General features: G+C 43.0%; 1 protein-coding gene across 4 annotated transcripts in view; it reads left to right on the top strand.

The window, feature by feature from the left end:
• Window positions 1-18542, top strand: part of GRN (granulin precursor) — an 891963-nt gene that overhangs the window by 162553 nt on the left and 710868 nt on the right. For all 4 annotated transcript variants that reach the window (XM_044055245.1, XM_044055246.1, XM_044055247.1 and 1 more), the window contains exon 6: window positions 7903-8015. In XM_044055245.1, the coding sequence (XP_043911180.1) occupies window positions 7903-8015 (113 nt within the window). The remainder of the gene's footprint in view (window positions 1-7902; window positions 8016-18542) is intronic.

Below are 18542 nucleotides of genomic sequence, written 5' to 3'. Positions count from 1 at the left end.
TCTGTACCTGTATGTATGTATGTATGAAAGTGAACAAACAAGATCTGGGGAAGCAGGCGTGGTGCATTATGGGATAAGGGGTAGCCCAGCCAATGAGAGACTTCATTCTAGAGTATAGTGGCCGAGTCGGAGCCGACGGATTGGCTCCGAATCCATCAGTTATGAATGTAGGCGAGATGGATCCCATACATCCATAGTTATGGTAAGTACATAACTAAAAGTTCTTAGTGTTTCATTATTGCAGTCATCACACTTGGGTTGTCTGCCTGCAGGTAGACCTCAGTCGGCCCAAATACCAGAGTCTTGGAATTTCTGCGTTGGATGCTGTCGCCTCTTCCATGATGTCAGGTATTCAGGGGTGTAAATCATGCAACAGACGCCATTACATCAGCTTTTCTTGCTGTGCGGGAGCCCGAAACAAAGCAGTTTGTAAGTGCCGGTCAGCCACTACCTGAAATTTTCATTGTTCGAGTTTCAAACCTGGTCTTCTAAAGCGAAGTACCCCATTGGGGATCCTTTTTTCTTGATCTAACCAATGTCAGAAAAAGTTGTCTTGCCTGTGGAAAGCAAATATCTCACAGATATTTTCATTCTTAGTGCTTCACCTGTTTAGGCCCAGACCACGAATGCTCGCTGTGTGTTTGTTTAACTTGAAACTATTCATCGTTGGGCTATCTTTGTCACTAAATTCCTTTGCTCTCATTCTCCGTATTCCGAAATGGCTTCAGTAAGCCATCTGACTACCAATCTTCCTAAAAAACATAAGGATAAAGACAGAGACCGACCGCATAGGCCGGTACTCCACAAGGCACCTTCGCAGCTCCGATACCCACTTCTGCAGATTCGCAGGCCTCTGCTGAGACCCAATCGGAGTCCGGTATGTCGCAAGATGCTTCTTCGACTTTGGAAACTGCGGATGTCTCTACCTTGGATGAGTCCGGAGCCGCAGTGCAGGCACTGGCTTCTGAGGGTGTATTCTGACCTTCTGATGTTCGTATTTAACCATATACTTTGTTTCTGACTATAACTACCAAGTTTCTCAGGCCCAGAGTTCGCACTACGCGTAGAAAACTGATGCCCAAAGTGCATGCTCAAGCTCCCATGTCACAGAAACAAATACTTAGAATGGCTGAAGTCCTTATAACTTTAATTAGGGGAAGCCAGCCTTCCCCCTCTAAAAGACAAAGGATTGCTTTTCCTTCTGATTCTACAGACCATGAGTCCGATGACTCTGATCCCTCTAATTACCAGGACATTCCCTGATCTACCTATGAGGATTCAGATGCAGAGGATTCCATTCTCTCTGCCTCCCCTCCAGAGGACTTTGCTTTTGGTGAAATCTTGTATACCCTAAGAGAGCATTTCCACTGGGAATGCCAGAGTTTAGACTTGCCTCAGCAAAGGCCTGTGGCTATAACCCCTGTATTGGACATTGTAGATGATGTCTTCATGGAATCAAGTCTTACTCCTGATACTTTACCACCAGCTCCTAAAAAGCCTGACGGGTACTACAGAGTACCCGACTCTCACAAATTTCTCTTTAAGAATCCCACTGAGGATCCAGAGACCATTTCAAAGGGACCTAGAGGTATTAAAGCTGCTACAACCAAAAACCCTACCCCTTCGGACAGGGATTCTAGAGCTTTAGACAGATGGGGTAAGAAGGTATATACTTCTGCAACAAAGCCATAAGGGCTTTAAATTGCTAATTTCACATGTTGAAGTACCAGCAGCATATTATGGAACGAATTAAACAGAAAATTTTGTTGCTTCCAGATTGTGCAGAAAATAAAGATTTACACGAGTTAATGCATTCTGCAGACCAAGTTAGTAAACATACTTTCAGTCCTGGGACCACTCTTGTTTGGCGTCTGCTTCTCTGAAGTACAGGCCAACACTAAGGGACTCTGGCTAACAGAGTTTGCAGATGACTGCAAACTGGGAGCCATTATTGAATCCCCAAATGATGTGGATATTCTACAGGGGGGCCTTACAGAAACAGATGCCTAGTGCCAGAGCCATGGGCTCAAGCTTAATGCCAAGAAATGTATAGTTATCCTCTTTGGAACAAAACATGTACCCATGAATTACCACATAGGTGGCAGGACGCTAAACATCGAAAGTGTGATGAGAGACTTAGGGACACAGGTGGACAGTGGTCTCACTTTCGATAGCCACATCGCCACAACAGTCAGGAAATCCTTCTGTGTGGCACACCTCATCACTAAGGGCTTTTCATCCAGAAAAAAGGAGGTCATTGTCCCACTGTACTCATCCCTCATTAGACCCATTATAGAGTATAATGCCCCGTTTGGTATGTACCTCACAAGACATCTGCAACAGCTGGAAAGGCCACAGAAATACCTCACTAAAAGAATCACAGGCCTAAAGCAGATGCCATATGCTGACAGTCTAAAAAAACTCCAGCTATACTCTGTGGCATATCGTCTACTCAGAGGCGATCTCTGCTTAACATACAAGGCCATGTCAAACCTTGAGCTGTTGGACATGCTCCACTTAAATACCAATCCCGCAGAGCCACACGCTCCAGGGATCTAAACCTTGTCATCGCAATGAACAAAACCTACTGGAGAGGGATAGGTTCCTAACCCAGAGACACCCCATACTCTGGAATAGACTGCCCATACATGTCAAGCAGAGCGCCTCATTGGCACTCTTCAAAAGGAACATTGATGATTGGATGGGAGATAGGAAATTCACCCCGGGGATCATGTCAATCACCCTGCTAGACAGGGTCCCAGAGAAGTAAATATTGTGGGAAGAAATATCCAGGGAATTGTTATGGCTAGACTTACATAGGCCCTAGGGCCGATAGCCTAGTACCAACCAACCTATGAACTTTGCGGTGTGGTTTTGATGCCTTAGAAGCATCGTGCAGGGCTGCCATCACTGGGTCTGTACTAAGAAGGCGTGCCTGGCTGAAGGAACAAATCTTGCCAGACCATGTCAAAGCAAAATTACTAGATGCTCAATTAAACCAGGAACGTTTGGCACAAAAGCAGAAGTAGTTCTTAAAAAGATGGAGGAAACGGCTAAATCTATGCAAACTGTTAAAGATTTCCTACAGGTACAGCTACCTAGATTCAGTAGGCATTGGCCTTCCAAAAACTGGTCCTTTCCAGTCCCTCCCAGGCTTTATCAGTCCAAACCCAGGGGCAACAGACCACCAAGACTACAGTCTCAGGGTATGAAGAGATGTAAGCAATGGAGTGCTCCCACCTCAAAAACAGGGAGTAATAAGCCACCCCCTTATGGAACAAGTTCACAATGACTTGTCTATCATCCTTTCCAGCCATGCCCAAGGAGGAAAACTCGCCCTGCATGCAAAAAAACTGGATGTCCATTACCCAGGACAGATGGGTCCTAAATATTGTATCCCAGGGATTGAGATTCTGCTTCCACTCACTGCCAACCCCAAGCGGGTTGCCAGACCTTCCTCCAAACCAGTGAGCAGAGGCTCAAAAGCAAGTACTTTCTCTTCTCATTATCAGGGCTATTCAGCCTGTTCCAATAGAGCAAAGGGGACAGGGTTTCTACTCCAGACTGTTCCTGGTGCCCAGAAAAGAGAGCTCAGGGCACCCTATCCTGGATCTGTCCATTGTCAACACCTTCCTGGTGGTCCCAAAATTCAGAATGCTTATGCTACAGCAGCTGCTTCCTGTGCTAGCCAAGGACTCCTGGCTAGTCACCCTAGACCTAAAAGAAGCTTATCTGCACATCCCCATAAGGTTATCTTGCAGGAAATATCTACATTTCACGGCAGGCTCTATGCACTATCAGTTCTCTGCACTTCCCTTTGGCTTCTCTACTGTGTCCAGGGTATTCACAAAATGCCTGGCTCCAGCCATTGCATACCGCAGGCAGAGAAATATTCAAATTTACCCCGTACTCAGACGATTGCCTGATTTAGGCGGACAGTCAGGAATTGCTATTTCAGCACCTGGCATTTGTAAAGAGACTTTTAACTTCTCTGGGGTACACCACCAACGAAAAGAAATCACATCTGGTGCCCAGCCAAAAGATTGTATTCCTGGGAGCAAGCTTGAATACATCTTCCCAGATGGCATTCCTCACTCCAGAAAAGCAGGTCCGTTTAACAAACTACTTCAAACTAATGGTCACCAAAACCCAGCCATCTGCAAGAAAAATACTGCAAGCCCTAGGGTTCATGGCCTCATGCATTCTACTAATTCCATATGCAAGACTGCATGTGAGGAAACTTCAGTGGTACTTAAAGTCTCTGGTGTCAACATTCTTAGGAATTGGAAACACTGATTCCTATCATTCCTTGTCTAAGGGCAGAGTTCCTTTGGTGGACAGAGGTTTGCAACCACAACAAGGGACTTCCTTTCACTCAACTCCTCACAGCCAAAACTCTGACAACAGATGCATTCAAGGCAAATGGAGCCCAGAACATATTCACCTGCATATCAATCAAAAAGAAATGTTAGCTGTACAGAATGCTCTGACAGCCTTCAAATACCTTATCCTTCCAGGACAACTCTTGATAAAGACATACTACACCACAGTTATGTGGTACATAAACAGGCAGGAGGGAAACTCATTTCTACCCACTCTGCAGGTTAGCCATGGCCCTGTGGAACACAGCCTAGAGCAACCAAGTGCACCTGCAAGCTCAATTCCTGCCAGGCAAACAAAATTCACTGGCAGATCACTTAAGCAGGAATCTACTGAACCCACACAAGTGGAAACTGGAACCCAACTCATTCAAACTTCTAATCTACAGGTGGGGGACACCAGAGGTGGACCTCTTTGCCTCCCCCCAAAACCATCAATTGAGCAAATTTTGCACCAGAAATCCCCACAGCCAAGCATGGTGAGTGGATACCCTATCCTTTACATGGGGAAACCTCTCAATTTATGCCTTTTCCCCCTCTGCTCCTCCTCTCAAAATTACTACTCAAGATCAAGTAGGACAGAACAAGGACAATCCTTATTGCACCAGACTGGCCACGCCAGCACTTGTACCCACTCCTATGCAGTCTCACAGCAGTGCCACCCTGGCACCTACATCAGACCCCCATCCTGCTGTCCCAGCAGGAGGGACAGATTTTGCATCCTCAGCTGCAAACACTGAACCTTGCAGCCTGGCTTATTCCCTGAACACACCACCAGCAACCCTCAGCAGACAGGTGCTGGACGTCATCCTTGAGGCCAGAAGGCCTAGTACTAGGAAATCCTATTCAGAAAACTGTGCTTGGAGCCAATCGTGCCCTCCTTACCTAAAATCCTAGATTACCTAGCAGAGCTGCTCCACAAAGGCCTATCTTTCTCATCAGTTAAGATTCATGCCTCTGCCATCTCAGCTCATTACAATACTGTGCCACCTCTCTTATCTCACTCTCTGATCAAACGGTTCCTGAGAGGAGCTAACAATTTAAGACCCCCCCCCAGGAGAGCCCTCACCCCTGCCTGGGACCTTAACTTTGTACTAGGGAAGCTCACACTTCCTCCTTTTGATCCTGCTGCTACAGCAGAGTTAAAATTCCTCTCTTGGAAAACAGGCTTACTTCTATCCATTACTTCAGCAAGAAGAGTGTCTGAGCTACAGGCACTAATGCCTGTGTAATCCTTCATTATTTTCCATGCTGACAGGGTCTCCCTCAGGACTGGCCCATCATTTATGCCCAAAGTGGTATCCAGTGTGGCTTTAAACCAATCCATCCTTTTACCAACATTTTTCCCTAATCCTCAGAATAAAGGGGAAAGGATCCTGCACTCCTTGGGACGTGCACAGAAAGCTCAGGTTCTACCTTGACAGGACTGAGCTTTTCATAAAATCTGACCAGCTGCTAGTCAGCTTTGCTACAGGGGCAGAGGGCAAGGCCATTTCAAAGCAAACCATTTCCAAATGGATAGCACACTACATCCATTTCTGCTACAAACACCATGGAAAACCTACCCCACAGGGGATCAGAACTCATTCCACTAGGGCTACCTCAACTTCCACAGCATTTCTCAGGGGAGTCCCTACCAGGGGCATCCTGGAAGCTGCAACTTGGAATTCTTGTACACACCTTCACCAGGCATTACCACTTACCTGTCTTTTCTAAATCCAGAGCTGGATTTGCCACAGCAGTCTTACAAGGCCTGCTAGCCAGCCCTAATACTTCTTGACTGCCTCCACCCTTACTCAGCTTTGGGAATCAATCCAAGTGTGATGACTGCAACAGTGAAACATGAAGAACATAGTACAGTTGTGTACACTTACCATAAATGTAGATGTTCGAGTGTATTCATTGTTGCAGTCTTGGTTACCCTCCCTCCAGCCCCCTGACTTTTCTAGACTTTCTACCTATCCTCTTTTTGGCCATATCTTATGGCTATGGTATTTACTTTTCACTGGAGGTGTTCCACGCCATGTAATTGCTTCCTATTTTGGGGGCTCGAAAAACTGATGTAATGGCGTCTGCTGCATGTTTTATACCCCTGACGACCTGACGTCATGGAAGAGGTGACAGCATCTGACGCAGAAATCCCAAGACTCTGGTATTAGGGCTGACTGAGGGCTACCAGCAGGCAGATAACCAAAGTGTGATGACTGCAACAGTGAATACATTCGAACATCTACATTTATGGTAAGTGTACACAACTGTACTATTCTTATATGTTAACATTCAAAAATTCCAAGCATTGTAAATCACAATTCAAGGTGAACTGCATACTAAAATAATTGTCACTCATATATGCTAAAAATTCATTTAGCTTTTCCAACTCCCCATTCCATAACATCCAACAGTTGTCCAAGAATCTGTGCCATGGTATCATCTGAGATGCAAATGGATCTACCGAGTTGTCATAAATGTGATTATTTCCACAAAAGTCATGTATCAGTCAGCTTAAGTAGGTGCAAGCATAGAGCCAGAAGAAGTCCCACACAACTGTAAAAAAAAAGTCTCCACTGAAATAAACATTATTTTTCAGCACCATTTCCTAGAAACTTAACTAAAATTGACTAAAATCACCTGGGCCAAGTCCAGATTCACATAACCAATATTCTCTAGCTTTTAGCCTCTTGCAGTGGGGAAAGATGTATATAGTCTATATCAAATGAGCATAATGCAGTATGTGGTTCAACCACAATTTGGTTAATTTCCAAAAAAAGTGTATAGTATTCCTTAAACATTCTTGTAATAAATCTAACAAAGGCTTGAAACAAAACTACCAAGTATTCAGAGAATGCTTCTGTCAGAAAGCTATGACCTGAAACAATGGGGAGACTAAGTATTGATCTCATGGGTTTATGACTTTTGGGCAATAGAGGAAAGTATTTTATGTCCTATTCTTTTACTGTAAGCTGGTTTGTGATATCACAGTCAGTAATACCAATTTCTGATTATTAAATAAAAATTCTTCTTGACTATAAGCGTCTAACAACTGCTTCACCTTTATCTGCTTCAGACATGACCACATCATCCTCACTGCACAAACTTTTGAAGTGCATGGTGTTCCTGAGCCATAAGGTTTAAAAAAAAAACATTTAAAAATAACTTTTTGATGTAAATGCCCACACCATGAACAATATGAACCTTTTTCTGCAGAGTAGGGTAGTATTGAATTTTGGTACACTTGTTCATAACTCGCGCATCTTGGAAGCATGATGATGGCTTTTTACTGTACAGTCTCTGGGACCCAGTATAGTACGTTATCTGGAATCTGGCTGGCTAACAAGAAATGGGGTCCTAAAATGTGACATGTTGTCTGCTCCTTGAACTCCTCTGCACCATTCCCACTCCTGTTACTGGAAAATGTCAAATATGAAAATCAAATTAAATGACTGCACATTTGTTGCTGTGTGCTTGATATATTTAATTAGTTCATAGGGGCTCCTTGTTTATTGCTGCTGTGATTTTCTTTCAGATGTTCCAAAGTTGGGTGCAGTTATGTGCCCTGATGAAAAGTCGGAGTGTCCAGATTTTTCTACATGCTGTGAACTGCCAGATGGATCTTGGGGATGTTGCCCCTATTCACAGGTACTCTATGAGCCATGCCTTTTTGTGTCCGTGTGTTTTAGCTATGTATTGCTGATTTATTGGGAGGAATCTTATCACCCTTCGAAAGTGATATGGGATCTCCCCCGTTCAGTAGTGCAGTATGTTTGGGTATGATTCTGTAGGTGACTGTACATCATGCTTTAGCAGTTTAAAATGTATGTTAAGTTTATTGGAAAGTGTGATTTTCTGCATAGCCTTTATATGCTATGTATGTTTGTGTCTGTCTTTGTCTGTTCTGTGCGCACTCTAATTTTTCTATAATATTTACATTTCATTACAGTTATGAAGCCCCTACATAAACAACATATCAAAATGTTAATTAAATTTGATGATTAAGGGTATAACAAGCATGTGTTAACATTTTCTGGCAAAGTATTGAGAATCACCAAATATGCTAAATGTTACCATGCAAATTTGGCAGTATGTTGATGTGTTTGAAATCAGACTTGGAAAAACTATTTTTCATTGTACACAGCAAAAATATGGCTTTAATTTTACATATGTTCATAGTTAATAAATATGCAGCCTAGGAGACCACTGAAGAGCTTACCCCATGTTTCCTGTTGCCCTGTCATCTGGCTAAGTCACTTGCTGTGCTGCACAGTAGGCAAGTAGAAACGGAGATAATCCGTCCTGCCCTATAGGAAACTGTATGTTAACAGTTCATAGCCTTAATCCTGTGCACTATTTGCCAGAGTAATTTTTTCTGTAGTTGTCATGACGTTTTACGGTGGCTGTATAAAATTATGGTTTACGGCCAAGGGCATTCATTTGTTTATGCATGCTTTCTTCAGAACAAGATGACTAAAAATACTTTTATCAGACTCCCTTTATCTATTGACTGTGATTTACTACGTTCTAGCTAATCTCCTGTTAGCTGTTGTACTTGATGTCCACAGATGTCGAGGTGTTGGCAGGCAGTTTCCATCTTGAACAACTTCCAGTTTTTCTCGGCATGGCTGCCCATGCCTGCTGCAGTGGCAAGTTGCTGACTGCCTGGGTAAACTCCTTCATATCTCTTTTGCTACCACAAAAAGGCAAAACCAGCAGTCAGCTGATAATACTTTTGTATCTGTTTAAATTGTACTACATTTGTTTTCTCTTACGCATATTGCTTTCCCAGCTTTGGGTGAAATGGGCCCACTTGAGAGCTGGGCTTAAAAGTAACTTGCCAGTATCTGGAGTAGAATTACTGCAAACCACCCCTCCTTTACCTTTGCAGAGGTGATCTCATGACATTAGCAGATTTAGGTATTGTGACCCTCTCCCAGTCTTGCAGTGTACTAATTCCTTCACATCTCTTATGTGATGCTTTCTCAGCTCAGTCTTTTTTGTTTTGCACTGGATGCTACCATTACTTCAAATACAGTTCCAAAATATTTAGCACAGAAAAAATGATAATAATGTAGTATATGCCCAAACTGTATTGGTTGTCAAAAGTGCTGTCTGGCATGCTCAGGTCTTAACCAGTTGCAGAGTTTTTCACTCTGGAGCAGGAAGTATAGACTTTGTACTGGTAATAAATCCTGTTCCTTTCTGCTCTGTAGCAAATGCTTACATAGCATAATCTGTGCTTGCCGCACCCTAGGAGTTGCTAAGTGAGTCAGTGTGGTTATGTCACGTATGAGAAAAATGATTTCCTGGGATCATAAAATCACAAGTATTTGCTACCTATACTGTTGAGAAGCCTGGCCCAATTTCTGCAGAGCACATCTTATGTGACTTGCTCAGTCACACAGTAGGCAGATGGAATCTGGGACATTCAAACCCTGAAATACATGAAGCAGCTTGTTTTACAGCTCATAGCTTTAATCATCTGTGCTAACTGCAAGAATAACTTAAGCCAAGACCTGCAATGACAAAATGAACTTTGAGCTCATAACCCTTACATCAGTGCTATAACCACTGAGCTGCAGAAATTTCACTTGTTTGTGAAACTTTTATTTCTGGGTTAATTCTGGTCATGTGATATGGTTCCGTGATATTGTAGTATTCTGCCTTTAAACGTAGAGTCCATATGTCTCTACTATCATCATCATCATCATCATCATCATCTTTCGGCTGTTCCCGTTAGAGGTCGCCACAACGGATCATCTGTTTCCATTTCTTCCTGTCCTCTGCATCCTGCTCTTTCGCACCAACCGCCTGCATGTCCTCTCTCACCACATCCATAAACCCCATCTTAGGCCTTCCTCTTTTCCTCTTACCTGGCAGCTCCATCCTTAGCATCCTTTTCTCAATATACCCAGCATCCCTCCTCAGCACATATCCAAACCAATGCAATCTCACCTCTCTTGCTTTGTTTCCAAACTGTCAAACCTGAGCTGACCCTCTAATATACTGATTCCTAATCCTGTCCATCCTAGTCACACCCAGTGCAAATCTTAACATCTTTAACTCTCCCACATCCAGCTCTGACTCCTGCTTTTTCGACAATGCTACCGTCTCCAACCCATATAACATAACTGGTCTCACTACCCTCTTGTAGACCTTCCCTTTCACTCTTATTGGTACCCGTCTGTCACAAATCACTCCTGACACTCTTCTCCACCCATTCCACCCTACCTGTACTCTCTTCTTCACTTCTCTTCCACACTCACCATTACTCTGACCTGTTGATCCCAAGTACTTAAACTCATCCACCTTTACCAACTCTACTCCCTGCATCCTCACCATTCCTCTACCCTCCCTCTCATTTACACACATATATTCTGTTTTAGCCCTGCTGGCCTTCATTCCTCTCCTCTCTAAAGCATATCTCCAGCTCTCCAGGGTCTCCTCAACCTGGTCCCTACTCTCACTACATATCACAATGTCATCTGCAAACATCATAGTCTACGGGGCCTCCTGTCTAATCTCATCTGTCAACCTGTCTATCACCACTGCAAATAAGAAAGGGCTCAGAGCTGATCCTTGATGTAATCGCACCTCCACCTTAAACGTATCTGTCACTCCCACCGCAGTCCTCACCAATGTCACACTACCCTTGTACATATCCTGTACCACTCTTACATACTTCTCTGCCACTCCCGACTGCCTCATACAATACTACAACTCCTCTCTAGGCACCCTGTTGTATGCTTTCTCTACGTCCACAAAGACACAATGCAACTCCTTCTGACCTTCTCTGTATTTCTCCAACAACACTCTCAAAGCAAATACTGCATCTGTAATGCTCTTTCCTGGCATGAAACCATACTGATAATCACTAATCATCACCTCCCTTCTTAACCTAGCTTCCACTACTCTTTCCCATAACTTCAAGCTGTGACTGATCAATTTTATCCCTCTGTAGTTACTGCAGCTCTGCACATCACCCTTATTCTTAAAGATAGGTACCAAAACACTTTTTCTCCACTCCTCAGCCATCCTCTGACTTTCCAAAATTTCATTAAACAATCTGGTTAAAAATTCCACTGCCATTTGTCCTAAGCACCTTCATGCTTCCACTGGTATGTCATCGTATGTCTCTACTATGCAAAGTATAAAAATGAATCTGTTGAATAGAATGATACAACATTGTGAGTTTTCCTTAATAGATACTTGGTTTGAGGCATGTGTTCTCCACCAAACAGAGTTCAGTACTTTGTAAACGCTAGCATTTGGTGAAATGTGATTTAGTTTTATGACTGGGTAATGGGTTAACTTGACAGGGGACTACCAGTAGTTATTATGTACCTGGACTTCAGCAGGCCTTTGACTCACTTCCATACAGGATGATAGAAAAACTGGAAGGGCTGAGAGTAGGGCCAAGTCTGAGGAACTGGATAGCTGCATGGTTGAATGGTAGGACGTAGAAGATTGTGGTGAGGCAGTTAGTCTCAGGAGCTAGGAAAGTGATTCATGGAGTAATGTAGGAATCTTTCCTGGTCCCAGTACTCTTGAGTAGTTTTTGTCAGCAATATGTCTGAAGAGACAACAGGATCAGACTCTTCACTAATGACCCAAAGGTAGGTACAGCAGTGGAGGATGAGAAAGGGCCTTACAAAAGGATTTGAAAAGGCTAAACTCGTGAGCAGAAAGAAGCCAATGGAGGGTTAGTGCAAGTAAATGCAGAGAGCTGCATTTAGGCTACAAGAACTCTAGTGCAAAGTATCCATTGGGGGAGGGGGTGGAACTGATGTTGGAAGAGCAGGAAAAGGATGAGGTTGTTGATCACTCCTGGATTGGACCTCCAGGAGTGATATGTTGAGAGGATAGTGGTGGCAGCAAGCAGAACTATGGGTTATGCCCTCAGGGTGATAAGTTCTGTAAGCAAAAAGGTAATGCTTCAATTCTACACAACCTTGGTCAAATCAAGCTTTGAGTACTATGTGCAGTTATTGAGGCCATGAAAGGAAGTAACATCCAGCTGCTTGAAGGAAAGCAGAGGAATGTTACTAGGAAAACGTGGGGTGAAGAGAAGCCAGATCTCTTGTCACTGGAACCAGAAGAGATAGGGATGGAGACACTGGTGCACAGTGTTATCTCTGCAAGATGTGAAGGGGTCATTCTGAACCAAAAAAAGAGTGGGAAGGAAGGGTAGAAGCAGCATATTAGAATGACTAAAATCAGTCTCCTAAAGTACTTTTCCACAGTGAAGGTCATAGACTCATGAAATAGGGAAATTGTATCCACAAGGGGTGGCATTCATGAAGCAGTGGGCCATGAGGAAAAAGGGTGGGGGGAGAAAGGTAGGTGTGGAGCAGAGGAGGAATTTTGAAGAGCAGAGAAGACAGGCTTATTTTCTCCTGCTGTTCAGCAAATGTAGTTTAATTTTAAACTCCCTATCTATTATAGTGGCATATACCATGTTTTCTGCTACAACTTTTGACTATACTTGTACTTTGGATATGTCCAGAAGAGGAATTCTAACAAGATCCTGGATACCAGTTTCTTGTGAAATGCTTTATGTAGTGTACAAAAGGACCTGGTCATTGATTGCATGACTAGAATTGGCAGCTGATTGCATTGGGTTCCCATAATCCCTTTTCTGATACTTCCAGTGCTTTCTCTTTCATACATGAATAGCCTCCAAAGAGGAAGAGACCTCCTCAAAACCTCATGATGAAGGTCTGTTTGTCAAGTATGTTGCCTCCATGATGCTGCAAAAGTTGTCCAAGAGGATGACTCTGCTGACCACTGCATCACAATTGCCTCCATTCTGGACACCTTGAAGGTGAGGGGAAATGAAGATGTTCGTCATAATCAGTGTTGCTGTAGTAAATCTTGGGTCTTCCCTGAAAAAGACCATGGTCTTTCACCATTCCCCAGCTGGCGGGTATCCTTTGCCATTTGACGTGAGGTTGCTGGTGGGAAGGAGGTTCATCAGCTTGAGCTATTTTCGGTTCTTGCTGTGTAGTTTGATGCACAAGACCATGTTTGTGAGCATAGTTGGTCGGCTTGAACTACCAGAGCATTCAGATAAGCACTGCATTGGGGATTGTCCTTTAAAGTTTTTGATGTCACAAGTAAAGCTAGGCCTTGGCACACTATGGGATCTGCTGGTTCAAAGGCAGTCTTGAAGGATGTGCATGAGAGTGAAGACATTACTGTGTCAAACTCCCTAGCTCATCTAGAGATAGCAGATTGTGTTGGGTGTGTTTGCAGCCCCTAGTCCTATACCTTCTGGGTCAGAATCCTCTAGCATGTCTCCTCTAGAGTCTGCCATGACTTTGGTTCAGTCTTCATGCCAACATCAGATTGCTGGTCATGTCTGAAGCAGCTGAAGTGGCCACTGCTTCTGACACCAGAGTTCTGCTGACTGAAAGCACACAACTTCATGAGGTGTAGACAGCTTATCCTGGAAAAAAAACCTGTGCCAGGAACTTCCCCTGGGAAAAGAAAAAGGAACCCCCCCCCCCCCCGGGAAGATTCCTTGAGAGTCAGTGGATGAGGAGGAGCTTGTCTTTATAGAGTATCTTCCCCCTCAGCAGTTTGTAGATTCTGACTCTGAAGGCACCCTATCCTCAGCTTCACCCCCTGAGGACTTATCTTTTAGGATTAACATTAATAAGCTGAAGGAATTATTTAATTGCAGTCTATGGAATTGTCTCAGGCCCAAGTGTAACTATAGAAAGCTAGTGAGCCACCTTATCCCTAGACCCCTGGCCTTTTCATCCAGGCCTCCAAGTTTTGGACAGTGTGTTTGCAGAAATATCCTTGCATTGTGATTCAGATCCCCTTCTTCTGCCTCCCCCCCAAAACCTGATCACTTATGTAGGGTTCTTGAGTCCCACAGGCCTCTCTGTAAGGATCTAGTGACCGAGATCCAGTTGTGGTGTCTATGGAATTCTCTAAAGGATCATCTGGGCATGCATCCAAGAATCTCTAGCCAAATGGTGGGGAAAGTAGACTTTCAGACCAATTTTCAAGAAGGCATATACCACAGTCACCTTGACTGTGAGAGCTCTGAACTGCCATTTCCATATTCTTAAATACCTTTAAGTCAGTACAGAAGCAAATAAAAGCAAAAGCAGAGGGTGATACAAGATAAGAACCTTCAGGGAGACATTCAGGAACTCTTTGATGTAGGACTTCAGGTTGTCTAGACATCCACCATAATGTGGCTGATTCATTGGATGCATTATGCAGAGCAGCTACCATGGAGTCCATTATAAGGAGACATGCTTGTCTGAGGACTGTGCCAATCTCAGACCATGTTAAGGCATAACTCCTGTATGTACCATCGTATAAGTAGTATCTCTTAGACCCCCAGCAGAGAAAGTGCTTGAAAGATTGATGTCTGTTAAAGAATTCTACCTTCCCCTATCGTGAAATATGACAGGAACTATCCCAGTAAGTCCAGTCCCTTTCCTCATAAGAAAAAAAACAAAACCACCTGGGGAAGCCCAGATGTCAAAGAAAAGTGTCAAACCAACTAGTGTTCCAGATCTAGTGGGGGTCTAAGGACCTAGCTCCTACCAGGAAAAGTCTGTGACTTATAATCAGCACTTCCCCTCCCTTCCCCATAAACCCATTCCAACCCCTTCCCTCCTGGGAGGAAGGCTCCTTTCAAACACTGGGAACAAGTCAACCAAGACAATTTGGTACTGCAGATTATCAGAAATGGCTACTCAATTCTGTTTTTCCCACCCTTCTAAAAGAGCAAAAGGAACTGGTTTCTCCCTTATTAGAGGATCTGTTACATTAGGACTATATTCTGCAGTAGAGGCAGGTACAGGACTCTTCTTTAACTTCTTCCTAGTCCTTAGAAAGAGAAGGAACCTGGAGACCCATTCTGGACCCTTTCCAAACTCAAAATTTCTGGTAGTACCAAAATTCAAAATGTAGACATTTTAAAAATCATTTGCTTCTTATTGGGCCTGAATGGTGACTCTGGATTTAAAGGGCATCTACCTAAGAGATAAGTGCACCTTCACACAGCCGATTACACTAACAGATTTGTGCTTTACCATTTGGCTTACCTAGTGCTTGTAGAGTGTTTATCAAATGTCTGGCATTGGTCATTCCCTTTTGCAGAACGAAAGGGTCCATATTTACCCATACTTATACAGTTACCTGATGCAGGCTATATCGCCAGCGGAACTTCTGACTGCCATTCAAATCACCATGGGTTGCTTTCAGGAGGTGGGCTTCACCAATAATATCAAGAAGTCACAACTTACACAGCATCTGGACTACTTTCCTGGGGTCAGACCTACACTCTATGCAACAAAAGCCCTTCTACCAAAGGAACACTATTTTATTCCTCTTGCAGTACCTTGTGAACTTACGCAGCCAACATACCATAATTACCAAGGAATTTCTGATTTCTGTGGGATCTGGGAGACATTTTCAAACAACCTAATGGTCCCATTGGCAAAACTGCACATGAGGAAGCTACAATGGCTCCTGAAAATTTTGCTGGTCCTATCACCAGCATTCCCTAGAAATGGCAATCTGTTTCCTACATTGCCTGATAAAAGAAATTGTGTGGTGAGAGTACATTGTCAAAGCCAACACCCGAGAGCCCATTTCCAACTCTTAGAACCTGTTCAAACCCTAATCATACATAGCTTGGACTTGGCCTGGGAACGCACCTGGAAAAACTCAAGGTCCAAGGGACATGAGCACAACCCATCAGTAAGAGATGATGGCATTTATTTTGGTATTAAGAACATTCCAAGAGAGACTAGTTCCAGGAGCAATAAAGATACTAACAGACAACACAACAGTGATATAGCATATAAACCACCTATGCAAATGAGCAACAAAGCTGTGCCTAATGGCTCAGCAGTTAGGACTCACGCTCATAGCTTCATCCAAACTGGATCAAGATAACCTGATAGCAAACTGAGCAGATCCCTCCTAGACCATAGTAAATGGATGTTGAAAAGGGAAGTCTTCTTTAGACTTGATACACAAATGAGGTGTGCCAGAAATTAACCTTTTTGCTTCCCCAGAAAACAGGCAAATAGAAAGTTCAGTGGTTTCCCCCCCCCTCCCCCCAGAGAGAGACATGGAGAAAAGAATGCCTTTCCCTTCAACTGAGGTTACCTCCTTTCCTCCAGTACCACTTAAACTCAAGGTATTGCAGAAAATGAGCCAGACATACCAAGGATGATACTGATGGCTCCTTATGTGGCTGGACAGAACTGGTTCTCCCTTCTAAGACTCACTGAACAAGGGGACTGTCTTCCACCCAAACCTGAAAACAGTCAAATTGACAACTTGGATGATTGGTTACTTGTTCCATTCAAACAATAAGTGTACTAAAGGAAGCTGGAAAGCAGCGTTCTAGGAAATTATATATGCCAAAATGGAAAAGTGCAAAACTATCCATCCACCCACCCAACTGACAGTGAAACGGGTACTAGAATACCTCTCACTCCTCTATAAAGGAAGACAGTCTTATTCAATTGTGAAAGTGTGTACCTCAACTGTATCTACCTGCCCTCCCATATGCTCACTCCCATATGAAACGGACAGAGTTGCATTGAGAACAAACTTCTCCTTGACCAAGGTGGTGTCAGAGGTCTCCTTAAACCAAGGTATTTATTTTCCTGCATTTTTTCCTAATCACCAGACCAAGTGGGAGAAAAATAGTTAACTCTTCAGATGTATATAGATAACTAAGTTTCTTCTTACCCAGAACAAACCTCCCAAACAGATGTGACCATCTGTTTTTTTCTTTTAAAGAAGGTAGACTGGGAAGACAGTGGGAAAATAGACCATTGCAGAATAGATTGCCAACTGTATTACTTTTGTTTCTCTCACCATGGTAAACAGAGTCTTGGCAGAGTTTGAGTCCACAGGAATAAAGGCTACTACCACAGCACTTTTGAATAGTTGAATATAGATGGCCTTTGCATCACATCTTCACTAAATGTCATTCTCCTGACTGTGCCTTTGAGAGTTGGACTACTTTTGGGAAGTTGGTATTGTAGGCCTTGGCTGTCTGGATTATGCATGTTAGTGCAATCTTCTTAGTACAATCTTCTTGCCCCTTCCACACTGATAATAGTTTTGGATTCAGACCTATGAGAGACATATCGAGGGTAACCCTTTATGTTGGGTATTACAGTAACATCCTTATGTCAGTTGATCTAATAGTGGATCTTGCTTGACTGCTGTTTGTTTTTACACTTGTACAATATATGCAGCAATGGCAGTACCTAAAACAAAGAAATCACACACCTGATGGAGGTTTTATAGCTACCTTTCTGGGAAGTACTGTGCTTTTCTGAAGGTTTGTACATGCCAGTTACTAAACTTACATTGCTTACATTTAATTGCTTCATAGTGCTGCTTTTTTCGTATTCAGCATATAGTCGCAGTAAAAGTTTTTCTTTTTTAAATAAATCTATTAATTTAACTTCCAAGATTGCTGCACACTGCTAAACCACTGAATTTCTGCCCAGTGTGGAAAAAGAAGCTGACAAATAAGAGCCAGCAACAGCTTGAGTAAAATTCAGTACACTTCCTGGATGCCATCAGATAAGAAATTCAACAAAACTGGAAGATTATCTACCAGAAAAGGTAAAAAAAAAAAGACAGCATTGACTGGGAAGAATCCTGCAGCTGTTCAGCAAAACACAGTTTAAGCTTCAGCTTTGGTATAGGAGATGGCTTCCAGTAATTTAGAGAGAAAAATGAATCAGATGTACTCGGAGGTGATTTGAAATAAATGAAGTAAAGGAGTACATAGATGCATATAACAAAATGCTGGAAAAAATGGAAGAAGCTTTAGCTGCTCAGATGAACTAAAACAAAATGCAAACATCAGAGACTGAAATGAAGAAAAGGCTGGCTGATTATGAAACTTTCCAAACACAAATGCCAAGAGGTCCAGCAAGACAAACAACATTCTAAGTAGAAAAAACACTTTAATGTGAGGAGCAAAGCTTTCGGATAAAATCCTTTATCAATACTGAAAATACAAATGCAAATGCAGAGTATATATAGGTCTAAAAAAGTCATATGACCAGCAGCCAAGAAGTCACATGACCCAATCATTAAAACAAAACATGTAGAAATAAATAAATATGCAAAGCTAAAAAATGCAACAGCATAATGCATATATGA

This window comes from Protopterus annectens, chromosome 13.part0 (genome assembly GCF_019279795.1).
Source record: "Protopterus annectens isolate FY-2018-M chromosome 13.part0, PAN1.0, whole genome shotgun sequence".
Classification (NCBI taxonomy): Eukaryota; Metazoa; Chordata; order Ceratodontiformes; family Protopteridae; genus Protopterus; species Protopterus annectens.
This window is presented reverse-complemented; position numbering and strand designations above follow the sequence as displayed.